This window comes from Pelodiscus sinensis, chromosome 15 (genome assembly GCF_049634645.1).
Source record: "Pelodiscus sinensis isolate JC-2024 chromosome 15, ASM4963464v1, whole genome shotgun sequence".
Taxonomy (NCBI): domain Eukaryota; kingdom Metazoa; phylum Chordata; order Testudines; family Trionychidae; genus Pelodiscus; species Pelodiscus sinensis.
The window spans coordinates 37793722-37807262 of NC_134725.1; the positions used below are offsets into that span (position 1 = coordinate 37793722).

A 13541-nucleotide genomic window follows, 5' to 3' on the forward strand; every position below is an offset into this window, starting at 1 on the left:
TACCCAGGTCAGAGGGGCTTGGCTGTCGTCTGGCTCCCAGCACAGTGCCTCGAGGAAGCTGGCCTGCTTGCACAGCAGCCCTCTTCTTTGGAAGTAACCAAGAAACAAGTCCAACCAGACACAAGCAAGTGGCTTTTAGCGAGCACATTCGACACAAGCGCTGCAGAGATCACTACAAGGGCACAGCGCCACACATACTAATGACTGGCACTAGCTTGCACCTGTGAGAAATGGGTAGGCTGGCAGAAATACCACTGCCCAGGGAGCAGATCCTAGCTGAGCACTGGGACTATGGCATCAAAGGGACCATGTTCCTCCCTCTTGCCTCTCCATATCCTTCCCTCTGAGTGTGTTTGCTCCCTGCAATCCTAGCCCCTTAAATATGACTTCCACAGCGAACATCTCAGAGAAGATTCAAATCCACAGCAATCAGTTCCAAATATTTCCAACAAAAATGTCAGAATTGTGGATCTTTTCTTTTTATTATTTTTTTTAAAGTACCATTAAAATAAATGTGGCTCAGTAGATACCTGAGCACTGAAAATGATACAAACAGGAACACAAAATCTCTCCAGCACTTTGTGAAGAGTAACAAAGCATCAGAAGGAAAAAGGCTCCCAGGCCACGGCCAGGTGTTTTTCTGGATTGGAGAAACTGGGTTGTGAGGCTGGGACAGACAGATGCCCCGAGCTAGGGATGGCTGATATTTTCCAAAACTTGGGATTAAATTTTGCTTTCAGAAATTCCAAACGTTGAAACAATTTTTGGACAAAACTTGCTCAAAAAGTGCTCCCTTTTTCCCAGCCAGCAGGTAAAAATAATTGAAATTAAAACATCAGTTCACAATTCTGCCCCCTCTCTGTATCTCCCAGCCACCTCTTCCCTAACCCTGTCTGGCACCCCCGCAGAGCCCCTGATGGACAAGTGGCAGCGTGAGTAGACATTCTGCCAGTATGGGACGGGGGCAGTGATCCCTGTAAACTGAGCACTTGGGCAGCCACCCGAGAGAGATTCAGATGCCACATAGCTGATTAGTGGAGGGCTCACAGCTGGGACAATGTGCTGCTACTGTTGGTGCACATCCATAAAAGCCTCAGTGCACACAACAAAATTTATTCCACACAATGATGGGGGAAAACGAGGGAACTTTGGACGGGAGCAATGTACTCACTCTGCGATCTTCTTCCGCCGGCGCTTGTTCTCGTTGGGGCGCTGGTGGTAAGTGCCATAATCGAAGAGCGAGTCCATAGGAGCTTTCTTGGGTCCTGGGACGACAGAGGACTCATAGATGGTGGACTCCAGCAGGTCCATGGGGTTAGGCATGCCCTTTTTGAAGGCCCCATGGAATTTCATACGCAGGTTTTGCTGCTTGCTGTCCCCTGAGCCGGGGGGAAGCCGGGCCGCCTCAGCGGGTGAGGGGACATCCTCATTCTCAAACAGGTTGGCCAGAGACGAGAGGGGGAAAGTGTCGTTCTGAGAGGAGCCCTCTTCGCTTGGGGCCTCGCTGGCCTCCCCGACGTGGAGTTGGGGGGGGTCATCGGAGTCTGCCATGCCGCCTGCTGTGGAAGGGCCCCGGCTGCCGCCTGTGTGCCTGGAAGAGAAGGGGTGCGAGAGAGCATGAGAAACAACAAGAGGGGTGGGGAGGATGAATGTGTGCAGTTTGCACGTGCAAATGGGTGGGGCTGTGAAAGAGGCAACTAGCCCTCCCAGCCAGAGACAGCATCAACACTAGAGATGCACAGAGCCAGGCCAGACCCCCCTGCTGGGGCAGGAATTCCAGGCCCCTCGGCTGGACACTTGAGTGGCCCCAAAGGAGAATGAGATCCCCTGGGGGTGGGGACATAGATCAGATCAACGCAACCCCTTCTAGAGCAGCATAACATAGCAAACAGGGTAAGCAGCATGCGTCAGATTGCTGGGCCCTGCTCCCATCACATCCTTGCCTTGCTGGGACTTTGCACAGCTTCTGGGCCTCACTGGCAGGAGGGATCCATCCTACCTACCCTGTTCCCAGGTTCCACCTGTGGCTCCTAGTCAGGAGGACTCCCTGCTCCATGCTCAGGGAGATCACAGGCTCCCTGTGTCTCACCTTCCCCGCCCAGCAGTAACTGCGCTTCCCCTGTGCTCCTGGGGGGCTGGGGCAGACAGGCAGGCAGCTACCAAGCCTGCGTCCTGATGCCCTCTGATCTGCAGAGCTGCGCGGGCTCCAATCGGCTGCCGGCTTCGTGTTTCAAGGAGTTGCTGTAATGACGGAGGGCGAGCCCCACCACAGGCCTGCCGTTCCCAGATGTGGTTTGGTTGGGACCAGCCCAGTGCTGGGGAGAGAACAGGCTCTTCTTTCTCCATCCCTATAAATACGACCAAACCCCCTCCAGTAAACACCAAGGGCCTGGCTAAAAGCAACGAGGCCATGGATCCCAGGACAGCAGGAGAGAGGCCGCCCTGGCCCAGCAGGCTGGCATTGTGCCATTTGCAGGAGCCCTCAGATCAGAGGACAGGCATCCGGGTGACCCTTAAGGGCCCAGTTCCCATCTCACGCTAGTTTTACACCAGTGCTGCTTTGCTGACATCAATGGCGACATTCCCAGCTTTCCCAAGTGTAGGGAAAGGGTGTACTAGGCTCCCCAGGCCCAATTCATGGTCATCCTGCCCCCTCGTGCGGACAGTTACACCAGGGCCGAGGGGGGTCAGAGGCTGCACACAGAAACCGTGGCACAACTGAGAGCCAATGGGGAATCTGTTCCACTCAGACCCTGAGATGGAGACGTGCCCCGGGGTGAGGGAAGGGAGCTGAATGAGGGCTTCATGGCAGGGGAGGGGCCTGAGCATGGCTCGCCCAGCAGTGGGAATTCAAATCCGCATTCCTGATTTATTTGGGTGCACAGGAAAATTTGCAAAAGAAATAAGCAGCAGGCAGCAAGTTGTAAGCCGTGGCCAGCTCTGGGAGTGTGGCTGACAGATTCTCAAAGCTCTGGGATGACAGAAAAAGCAGCCTGGGACCATGTCATTTTCTGCTTGGATGCAGCTTTGCCTAACAAACCCTAATGTGGGGCTTTGCTTTCCAGGCCTTGGATGGAGAATATGCTTCTAATTAGGTAGCATGTCATTACTAGAGAGCTAGCAGGTTTCAATGGCACAGCAATCCTGCTGCCGCGTCATCAGAAATTCAGCCTCTCCCCTCTGGCCCCACGGGTGTCTGGAATCATCCCAGCCCATGGGCGGCAACTCTCTTCCCTCCCGGACTGGGGCAGCACATGGGCCCCATGTGGCCTGGGGAGATGGTAGGGGTTGAGGAGACAGGAAACAGCAAGGAGAACAGAGCCGGAGTGTGATCACCCTGGAGCGCCATTTGTCCCGCCTGAGGCAGCTTCATCCACTGCAGGCTCAGAGTCTCCTCTTCCCTTTGAAAGCCCAGCCCAGCACCGAACCCACCCCAGGATCCTCCTGCTCCTCTCTCCAGGGTCAACCATGCCAAACCATGCCATCCTCCTAGTGGCCCCTTGCGGCTCCTTCCACATCGCCCTGTTCATCTCCCTCTTGAGGGCACATCTGACTCCAAGGAGTGACCCCGCCTCACCTTTGCCTCTGTGGGGCTCGTCTGGATAGGGCAGACTCCTCCCCGGGCAGGGGGGGGGGGGGTTTGGAGTGTCACTCAGCTGGGTCCTAGGCTTTGCAGCCCCCTGGCCAAGCATGAGACACTGAGCAGGCCTTATGGAGCTGGGGGCATGGCTTGTAGAGAGGGCCTTTTCATTCCTAGGGGAAAAGTGTCATTATCCCCATTATACAGATAGGAAACTGAGGCTAGAGAGGGGGCATGGCTAGTCCAAGGTTGCTACTGATGGAGCCAAGATTAGAGCCCGGGGTCCTGGCTTCTCGTCCAATATCTAGTCCTGCATCCCCTCCTCTCACCCAGAGAAATCAGAGATGGGCACAACCATTCTGGATTCTGAAGGGAGGAGCAAACAGGCCAAACCCTCAGTGCTGGGCAAGTCCCAGGTAGTTTTCTGGCCCACTTCCCTTCCTGTGCTGTGCTGGGTGGGCCAGCGAGGGGTGAGCTGAACCCCAAGTCGTGCCCCAGCTGGCCCAGTAATATGGGGTCTCCAACCCACCTTTGCAGAGGCAAGAGCTGATCCCCGGCAGACAGAAAGCCCCAGAGGGTGTCTCAGCACTGCTGGGCACTGGCTGGAGCCATGCAGCATCCGGCGCTCTGCACACATCAGTCTCAAAGAGCAGCACCTCTATAGCCTGCCCCAAAACCCAAAGTTAGGCTGGGGGGGCAGAACCCAAAGCTCCAGGGCCTATGAGCTGGGCTCTGAATGACTCTCCCCACCCTCCGTCTGCCTCCCCGCTCACTCACACAGAGATGTCTCCAATTTGGGATCCCTGACATTTCCTCAAGTTTATCATCCCCATGGTAATTGAGCCCCCCAGCAATGGCACCAGGCAATGTTCCTGCTAATGTTTTCCATTCACATGCAGATTTTTTCCATCCATGTGTGGAATACATTTTGTAAAGATGCACTGAGGCATGAGAGACTGTGCACCACCAGGAGAAACACAAACCTGCAAGCACCCTGCTAATCACCTGGGCAGCACTGGAATCTCTCCTGAGCAGCTGCACAAGCACTCAGCTTGCAGGAAACAGTGGCGCCAGGGCCTTTACACAAGATTTTCCTCCCAGGCAATTGACACTAGCCTCTTGCAGGCAGTTTCCCACTGATGCCTCTCCAGCGGTGGAGTAAAAGGATACTGGTGCAGCCAGAGCACCGCCAGGTCGGCTGGACTTGCTGGGAGTGGGGTCAAACACCACAGGCATGGACATAGTAATGTGTCTGTGCAATGCTATGAGAGCCCAGTGTAGACACTGCATAAGACGGGGTGGGCACGATATCTGGCCCACCAAGCCTTTCAATCTGGCCTACAGCCCACCCCATTGGACCCACAGGCAGGGAGCAGCCCCAGGACTCCAAGCAACTGGCTGCTCCATCTGCCTCTCTGCACGGGAGGCAGGAGGAAGTTTTGTGCCCTGCAAACTCCCTCCTTTACCCAGACTCCTCAGACCTCATACCCTCTCCTGTACTCCTATCCCCCAGCTCCCTTCTGCACACAGCCTCCATCCCAGACCCTACAGCCTCTCCATAGAAAAGTGGAACCAAAATGTTGTAGTGGTCCCTCATTAAACATTATTGCCTGCCCAACCCTCGCCTAAGAGAACAGATCTCCAGCTTCCACTAAAGATTAATAAATAGCACATTGCTCTTCACTAATGCTTCTCATCCATCAGTCTCAAAGCCAGCCGCTATCACTAGCCCTCCTTTGCTGAGTGGGAAACCAAGGCACAGAGACGAGCAGCGGGTAGGCCAGAACCAGCACTAGAACCCAGCTCTGCCAGAAATGTCTCCTTCGTGGCTGGAAAGGCAGCAGCTGGCACAGCCTCTGTAAGGCCCCAGGAGATGAAGGGTAAAAATTAGCTTGTGCCATCAGGCTAAGCTCTCTCCGGTTCCCTCTGGTGTAGCATGCAAACTTCCTGCCTGACAAATTCCACACGTGACTGCTAACATAGCTCAGCCACAGCTTTAACCCTCTGGTGAACACAGAGCCCTCTGTAGATGTGTGGGTATTCAGGATATCAACAATGGGGCAGATTTTCAATGGGTCCAGTGAGTGCCAAGCCTCCATTTCCTGCTGACTTTTACTGGCAGTTATGTACCTCACTTCTCAAGGGCCCTTTGAAAATCCCACACAAAGCATCTAGATTGTCATTCAAAAAGCATAACAGAAAACCAACCCCCACCTCCACCCTGAGAGGCAAAGCTAATACTCAACAGCCCTCATCTCTTCAAATTTCCAGCCCAGGGCAAGACCAGTAACCATGGACCCTCCAGCCACTACTCCAAGAGACATATTCTCTAGCACAGCAACGACCAGAAGCGTAAAAGCAGCCCTAGGCAGCCCTCCCGGGAACTAGGCAGAGCTGCTCCAGAAGGGAGTTCCCCTGCCAAGAGCTGCCCTGTCCTGGCCAAATGTAAATGCCAGGCAGATACATGGGTCAGGCTCTACCAAATTCGTGGCCATGCCAAACGTATCACGGACCATGATATCAGGTGTGCTTTTGCCCTATGCTGTACAGATTCCAATGTGTCTCCAATTGGGGGTCCTGACCCAAAAGGGAGATGCAGGGGGATCACAAGGTTATATTAACATGCTCTGGGTTGCCACCCTTACTTCTGTGCTGCTTTCAGAGCTGGGCAACTGGAGAGCAGTGGTTGTAATGCTGGCTGGGTGCCCAGCTCTGAAGGCAGTGTCCTGCCAGCAGCAGTGCAGAAGTGAGGGTGGCAGTGCCAAGTCACCCTTACTTCTGTACTGCTGCTTTCAGAGCTGGGTGGCTGGAGAGAGGTGGCTGCTGACTGAAGGCCCCGCTCTGCAGGCAACAACACAGAAGAAAGACTAGCCACATCATACCAACCCACCCTAACTTATGCACAGCTGCTGGTGGTAGCTCTGCCTTCAGAGCTGGATTCCTGGCCAGCAGCCACCGCTGTCCAGCTGCCCAGCTCTGAAGCCAGCAGTAAGGGTAGCAATACTGTACTGCAACCCCCATACAATAACCTTGTGACACTACACACACACACACACAATTACTTTTTGAGTCAGGATCCCCACAATTACAACACTGAAAATTCTGATTTAAATTTCTGAAATCGTTGACTACTTTTACAATCCAAGGACCAGGAAATTGACCAAAATGGAGCATGAATTTAGTAGGGCCCTAGACATAGGGCAGAAAGCAACAGCCTAAGTGCTCAGAGGTTAGGCCATGTCCGGCTTTCAGCACGCATGCCTCCAGACATAGGCTCCTGGCAGTAGCCTGGAAACTGCGGGCACTCCAAGGGTTAATTTAAACATACAGTACAATGCCATGGCAGCTTAATCTCCTGAGCATCTCTGTGGGGGCAGGAGGTGAGGGGGCTTCCTGCTGCCTGGATCCTACCTGCCAGCAGAGCCAGCTGCCTGCCATGGTCAGTGACATTCCTGGGAACAAAGACAACTTCCCCTCATTTTGTAAGGAGAGAATCCTAACCCATCGGCCTTAGGCCAGGAGCTCCCTGCCGCACTCCTTAAGGGGTTCGGGGGCTCTGCACAGTGAGGGATTTGTGTCATTCTTCTCAGCATTTCTCACTGGGCAGCTGATGGGGGGCTCTGAGCTCCCATGGACCTCCCTGAAAGGTCTGGCTTTCACAAGGATGTGACCCGTGCTGCCAGCTCCCATGGTCTCTTCCCCAGCTGAGGCTGGGGGAGGCTCACCTCCTGAGGAAGAACAGCCCATCAGGCTACCTGCACAAGGCAACCCAGAGCTCCCCCTCACCTCAAGGTTTCAGGTAGGGGGAGGAGGAGAATGTTCAGACAGAGCCTGGCCCAGTGGGACTCTGGTCTCACGGCACACAGCGTATGTAGAGGGCAGAGCTGCCCAGAGCACTTACAGGTCAGGGGAGAACAAGATACACGGCGGGAGGAGCAGACGGGAGGGCTGGGGGGCAAGAGGACAGCAGGGATGGAGGACGGGTGGGAGGGGGACACGGCATTAAGGAATGGCAATGCTGGGTTTGGGAGGAAGCTGGAAGCTCTGTGCCATTGGGCCCCGCAGCAGGGCCTAGAACCACTGTACACTGGCCATGATGGCACCCATGGCTGCAGAGAGGGGACTCAACGATCACAGCACAGCGCTTGTTTTCACCCCATGAGCACGGGGCTAATCTCATGATTTGGTTTCTCACTATGCACAGGGGGCCAGGCCCATTACTTCTGATAGTAAGTGCTCTGTGGCAGCAGAAATTGCTGCTCCCCCCAGGGAGGAGAGAGGGTGGTGCACGCAGAGGACAACAGGTTAAACTCAGCAGCACTAAACCTGCCTCCCGGTCACATAGTCTCCGGGCCTGGCAAGAGGAGAAGGCTGGTGCACGATGGTTAATGGCTGGGCATAAGGGAAAAATCCTATCACGGCAGAAGAGTCTGTGCCTGCCAAAATCGTGCCAAGCCCCAGGGCTGGATCTTGGTACATCTCTAAATGAGGCCAATAAGAACAGGCCCTGCCAGCTGACTAACAACAGCCAGTACCCTGCCCCCATGGTGGACTCATCATCCACCTTACAAAGGATCCCGCACCCTCCTCCCCACTCTAAGGAGAGCTGCAGCCAGCTAGCCAGTCTTTGACAGAGGTGGGCCTGGTCCCCAGGATCCTACGGCTCAGTCCTGAGCCCTAGCCACTGGCCCGCACTGCCCTCTCCTCCTCGTCGCTCACCACAATTACAAAGAGACACTAAAACCATCCCAGAAAAGTGCCTGAAATGCCCTGGGAGAAGAGTCCCGGTGTCATGCTGGAAGCCTGGTGACACAGGGTGGCAAGAGGCAGGTGGGAGGTGGGGTGACCGCTCAGGAGGTGAGGGGCAGCCGTAGGAATCTCTGCACCTTTATGGCCCTCTCCTGATCCCAGGGAAGCCAATGGCATTTCCCTGGGGGAGCCGGGCAGGGTCACTGCAGGCTGCCACACGCGGGCCACGACTCCAGCTCTCTCCCAGGGAACTGGCCCCTTCCTGGACACCTGGAAGAACCACTGCTTGTTGCCCCAAGCACTCAGTGCGAGCTGGGGACTGATGGCTGTGAGTTAGCTGGGACCCAGATCTCCCCACTGCCCCAGGGTAAGATGGCATGGGGGAGGGGATAGGAGGCTCTATTTCCTTTTACTCTTTTGCTCCTTTATGGCTCCTCAAAGCCTGGCCTGACTGGAAGAGGCCAGGCCAGAACCAGGCAGATTCCCCAGCCCCAGAAACCCTGCAATGACCCTTTGTTTTCTGAACCGCGGAGCCAGACTTTTGTGAGCAAAGGCCTCTCCAGTCAGTCTGGAGCTGGTGAAAGTCCTGTGCACTCCCATGCATGGCTGCTTACCCTCTGCACATTCCTGCTGGTGTGCCAGGGGCATGCAAACCGAGAGACGCCACCTGACTCCGCATCCCTGGGACAAGGTGCTCCAAGACCCCACATGCCTCATCGGTGACACTTTGCAGCCCACCCCCAGAAGATTTCATCCCGACGTGGCATCCTGACGGCATGACCTGAGGCCAGACGCAGCAGTGCCATGCATCTCCAGGACCCCTGAGGCCAGCGATGCACAGACCGAGGTGTGCAAGGGGCTTGTTAATGTGTCTTCTGAGGCTCTTTGCAGCACATGATATTTAAAATACTGGGCAACTTAATTATTAACCACCCTAAGCTATTAACCAATCAGGATGCTTTTTAAAAATTAACCAATTAAGTTATTAACTTATTTGCTGTGAAAATTACACACCCGCAGTATTTGGCCTGTGGGCTGGACTCGAGTACATGAGACAATGAATTCCCACAAAGTGGCTCCTTGGGGTGATGCTTGCAGCTCGCTTAGCCCTCAATGTAAGGCAGTCCCAGCATCCTGTCATGTCCTGTGACCCTGCTGGCACACCTGACCTACGTGACTCCTTTGCTGCATGTCTTAGGTCTGGGGCAGGCAGGAGATAGTGATCTGTGTGCTGTGTGCTAGGGCCAGAGGCCTCAGTGCTCACAGCTCAGTGTGAGGTTTAACAAGCTGTCTCCAGCAGCACTGACCCTACATTGCCCTTCTCAGTTTCCTCTGTCTTCTCCCACGCAGTGGGAGGAGGGGCAGGGATGCCAACTCAGCCTTGATTATTTAATCACAGTTTATAACCTTCCCGCACCCCAGAACAGGTACCATACATCCCGTTGGTACAGCCCTGCATGGACACAAAATTGATACCCGCATCTGCAACCATAGCTGCAAAAATGAGCTGCGGCGATCCTCACTGACATCCGCGGACGCAGATACCTGTGGATATAGAGCAGATACCCACAGATTTGCAGGGCTCTACCCATTATAGATTGAAACTCTCTAGTCTAGCGATAACATCTGTGGTCCGGCATGATTTCAGTTAGCCAGATGTCCACTTATTGTGAATGTGGCCAAGTTTCCTGCAGTCCTATAAAGTTTGTTTACAGAACCCAGCCCTGGCTCTCAGTGTTCTGTGCAGTTATTTAGCTCTAATTTACCCCTCAATACCTCCTAGGAATCCAGTAAGCAGTGGTAGTGTTGGTAATGCTGCTAGACAATACTAATCTCCCATGCTCTGGCAAATTCTCTGGATCAGTGGCCGGTCAGTCCCACAGGTGCCAGACTAGAGAGGTTCAGCCTGTAGTACCATGAGGTATCAGAGCTGCACCACTCCCAAGGGCGAACACATCACATCAGTATAGACATCCCTGTCGGGGACCCTAAGGCCTCTTCTCCAGCACTGAGGTCATGGCTAAGATACGTTCTACACAAAAGCTGGTGCACTGGGATGCCAGCAAGGGGGTGTGACCTGCCCAGAAGCAGCAGAGCAGAGGCGGCATGAGACTGGAGATCGCTCTGTGGCCAGGATGGCCTGGAAAGAGTCACATGGGAGCTTCAGGGTGGGGCAATCGCAAACAGCCAGTCACATCTGGCATGTCCTACCTCTGCACCAGCGTCGTCCCCTCACCTATTCGCTAGCAGCACAGGCTGTGTTTGCCAGGCATGGGGCTCTCTGCTGGCAGCACATGCTACAGCCAGGGAGCCGCCCTGGGAGAGCAAGGCTGTTCTCAATAAACCCCGCTGTGAAAAGAACCCAGGGTTGGATGGGCTAAGAGAAGAGGGGCTCCACAGAGGACCTGACTGTGTTTGGTTGGGAGCGCTGCAGTGCAAGAATGAATGCTGCTGGCTTTGGAGTGAGCACAGCGGGACTGGACCAATCATGACAGTGGGGTGCTGAGAGACACTATAACACACATTGCAAACCCTGTGTATGATGGACACCCCTTTATACCAGGGAGTTTGGCAGCACCCCTAGCATCCCAGTTCCAGCCCCTGGGGGAGAATGAAGCAGACGTGTAGGAGCGGGGATGAGTCGGACCGTTCAAGGGTCAGGAGAAGGAAGGAGGACTAGATGCAAGAAGAAGAGCATGCATCAGAGGCAGGCAGAAGGCACCACGCTGGTAGAAGAGCAGGAGTTCACCACAAACAATTTCAAAGACCGTCCAGAGTCCAGTTAAAGTCCCACTAAGGGCTCAACCCCTCACGGGCACAGGGCAACACTGAGAGCAAGCGAGGCCACTCTGCCAAAGAGAGGGAGAGTCTCACCTGGAGATACCCTCTCCCTGCCGAGGACCAAGATGTTGATTTCACACAGTCAGACCCACAGGGCGCACTGACCACAGCTATCAATTGGCAGCAAGCTCAAGGCCGACTGGCCTGGACAGGCATGAGCCTCTTAACCCAGTAATAGCTCAGGCAGAGCAGCAGTTCTGTTCCGTGCGTGGATGAGAAAGCTTTTATGTTCCAGTGCATTAAGCCCAGAAAGCCTTGGGCTGGAGACCACTTATAAATATTTATTACTACGGCAAGTGCTTCCTCTCTCTTCTAAAGGTGGCACTCCTGACTTGGGAGGAACCGATCCCATAGAGCTACGTCATCCCAAACAGGCCAGAGAGCTCGTCACGTCACTGCTGCACCCCAGCCTCGAGGGAGCCACGGCAGGCTGGAAACAGAGCCAGATGGCCCCTCTGTGTGCCTGGTGGGTGGCGGGACCACAGGGCAGTGTTTGTGGTGTCTGATGTGATCCCGTTCTGCTGTAAGTGTGCCGCTTGTTCCACCCAGGCTGATGGCAGAACGGCAGGAGGGCAGGGAGCTCCATTCTGGGTGTTTAGTCTCTGGCCATTTTCCCGGCTTCCTTGCGGAGTGAACATGGGGAGGAGATTCAGCGACAAACGACATTTACAGGGGCTGGGTGGATCTGCAGGTTGTGACTATATGTTTTCCTTGGCCATTCACAGCCCTTGCCCCACAGCAATACAGCTCCCTTGGCTTTCCCCTGTCCCACTGACTCTGGCCTATTCTCCTGGACTTGACGTACTGCACCCTAGAAGGATGGGAACCCGACCAGAGCCAAAGGCAAAGATTTTGGTTGCAGCCTTGCTAAGTATTACAGGTTCCCTAGGCCACTGGTTGCCATTTGACCCCCGATGAGCCTGCTGCAGTCACCATGAGCACTGTTTTTAGGGGTCAGCCCTGTGGTCTATCTGAATTCACCGGGTGGCCCTTCGCCACCATTGCCAACACATCTGCACTACAACCACACACCCACAGCTGGCCCATGTCAGCTGACTTGGGTTCAGTGGGGTCGGCTATAAAATTCCAGTGTACTCGTTCCGGCTTGGGTGAGAGCTGGGGTTCTGGGACCCCGGGGGGGATGCCAGAGCCTGGGCGCCAACCAGCCAGCATTTCTCCCTTGTGATTGTGTAGCTCTATGAGCCCGTGTGAGTGGGTCCTGGCGGGAGGAAGTGATTGGCCCAAAGCCACACAGTGAGTCACACCAAGTGCCAAGACACCAGTTCTCCAAAATCCCAGCCCTTTGGTTTAACCATAGTTCCCCTTGTTGTTCATTACTTTGTAGATCAGTTGCCATGTGTCAGAGGATGGGCTATCACAATGCCTTCTGTGATCCCCTGCGCCCAGGCCAATTCCCAGCTGGGATCCATTCCACCCACCAAAAATCCCCCTGCAGATTCATTTGCACTTAGGATTCCACCAGAAGACTCCAGCTCTTGGAATACCTTGAGCAGCACTTGAAATGTGGGCTTAGAAACATGCTCCTGGATAGGCTAGAAGTTGGTGTTTCACTTACACTGACCTAATCCACAAAAGGAGAAAAACAACTAAACAGCGTCACTAGGTGGGAACTTGGCTTTCCCTTCCCAGCCCACCGTCACTGTCGGCTCCTGAATGGTTCTCTTCCTCTCTGTCTGCTGCCAGGAAAACTAGGCACAGGAAAGAATGAGAATCCAGACTTGGGCAAACAAGCACAGCTGTGTTTAGGCTAAGCACAGCCACTACTGCTCAAGAGACCAGAGAGTGGCAGGTCAGGCCCACAAATTGTGGGGGTATTTTAAAAAAGTTCCTCGGCCCTAATCTCAGTACAAATGTTTTATGAAACACTGGCCTGGTTTTCAGTAGCAACCATGTTTTTATGGGAATTTCCATACGCGCTCCCCGGGGGTTTGCACCCTAGTAATGAAGCCTATTAAATGCACTGGCCAATGTGGCCGGTATGGAACAAAGGTGGAGCCAACAGGACTGTTTCCATGCAGCGGCGTGAAGTGAGTCATAGCCGGGCAAGATGGAAAAGGCAGGCAGCTTGGTAAGTGCCGGTGGCGCACTTAGGCACATCACACCAGGAGGAAGTTTGCTTTGGAAATGGTGGGATGTTATAACTGGCCTCCTTGAGCGTCGAAGCCCCAACAAGCCAAGAGACGGACACTGGGCTGCCTGATGAGGTGATGGCCGGCAGAAGAATTGGATTACGTCGAGCTGTTTATTTGACTTTTTTTTTCCAGATTTCCCCACCCTGCAGGCCATCCTGTTTTCTTAAGCCCCAGTTTGTCAGCTACGGGCTCCAGGCCTGGGCACTGGGTAAGCAACC

General features: G+C 54.4%; 1 protein-coding gene across 3 annotated transcripts in view; it reads right to left on the reverse strand.

Moving 5' to 3' along the window:
• TRPV4 (transient receptor potential cation channel subfamily V member 4) overlaps positions 1–13541 on the reverse strand; it is a 47309-nt gene that overhangs the window by 27620 nt on the left and 6148 nt on the right. Inside the window, exons 1-2 of one of the 3 annotated variants that reach the window (XM_075898841.1) lie at positions 8944–12947; positions 1172–1591 (exon numbers count right to left, since the gene is read on the reverse strand). In XM_075898841.1, coding sequence (XP_075754956.1) covers positions 1172–1591; positions 8944–9107 — 584 coding nt within the window. In that variant the 5' untranslated portion in view covers positions 9108–12947. Of the gene's footprint in view, positions 1–1171; positions 1592–4109; positions 6375–8943; positions 12948–13541 lie in introns of those variants that run through there. The other 2 variants (XM_075898843.1, XM_075898842.1) reach the window with 2 other exon arrangements.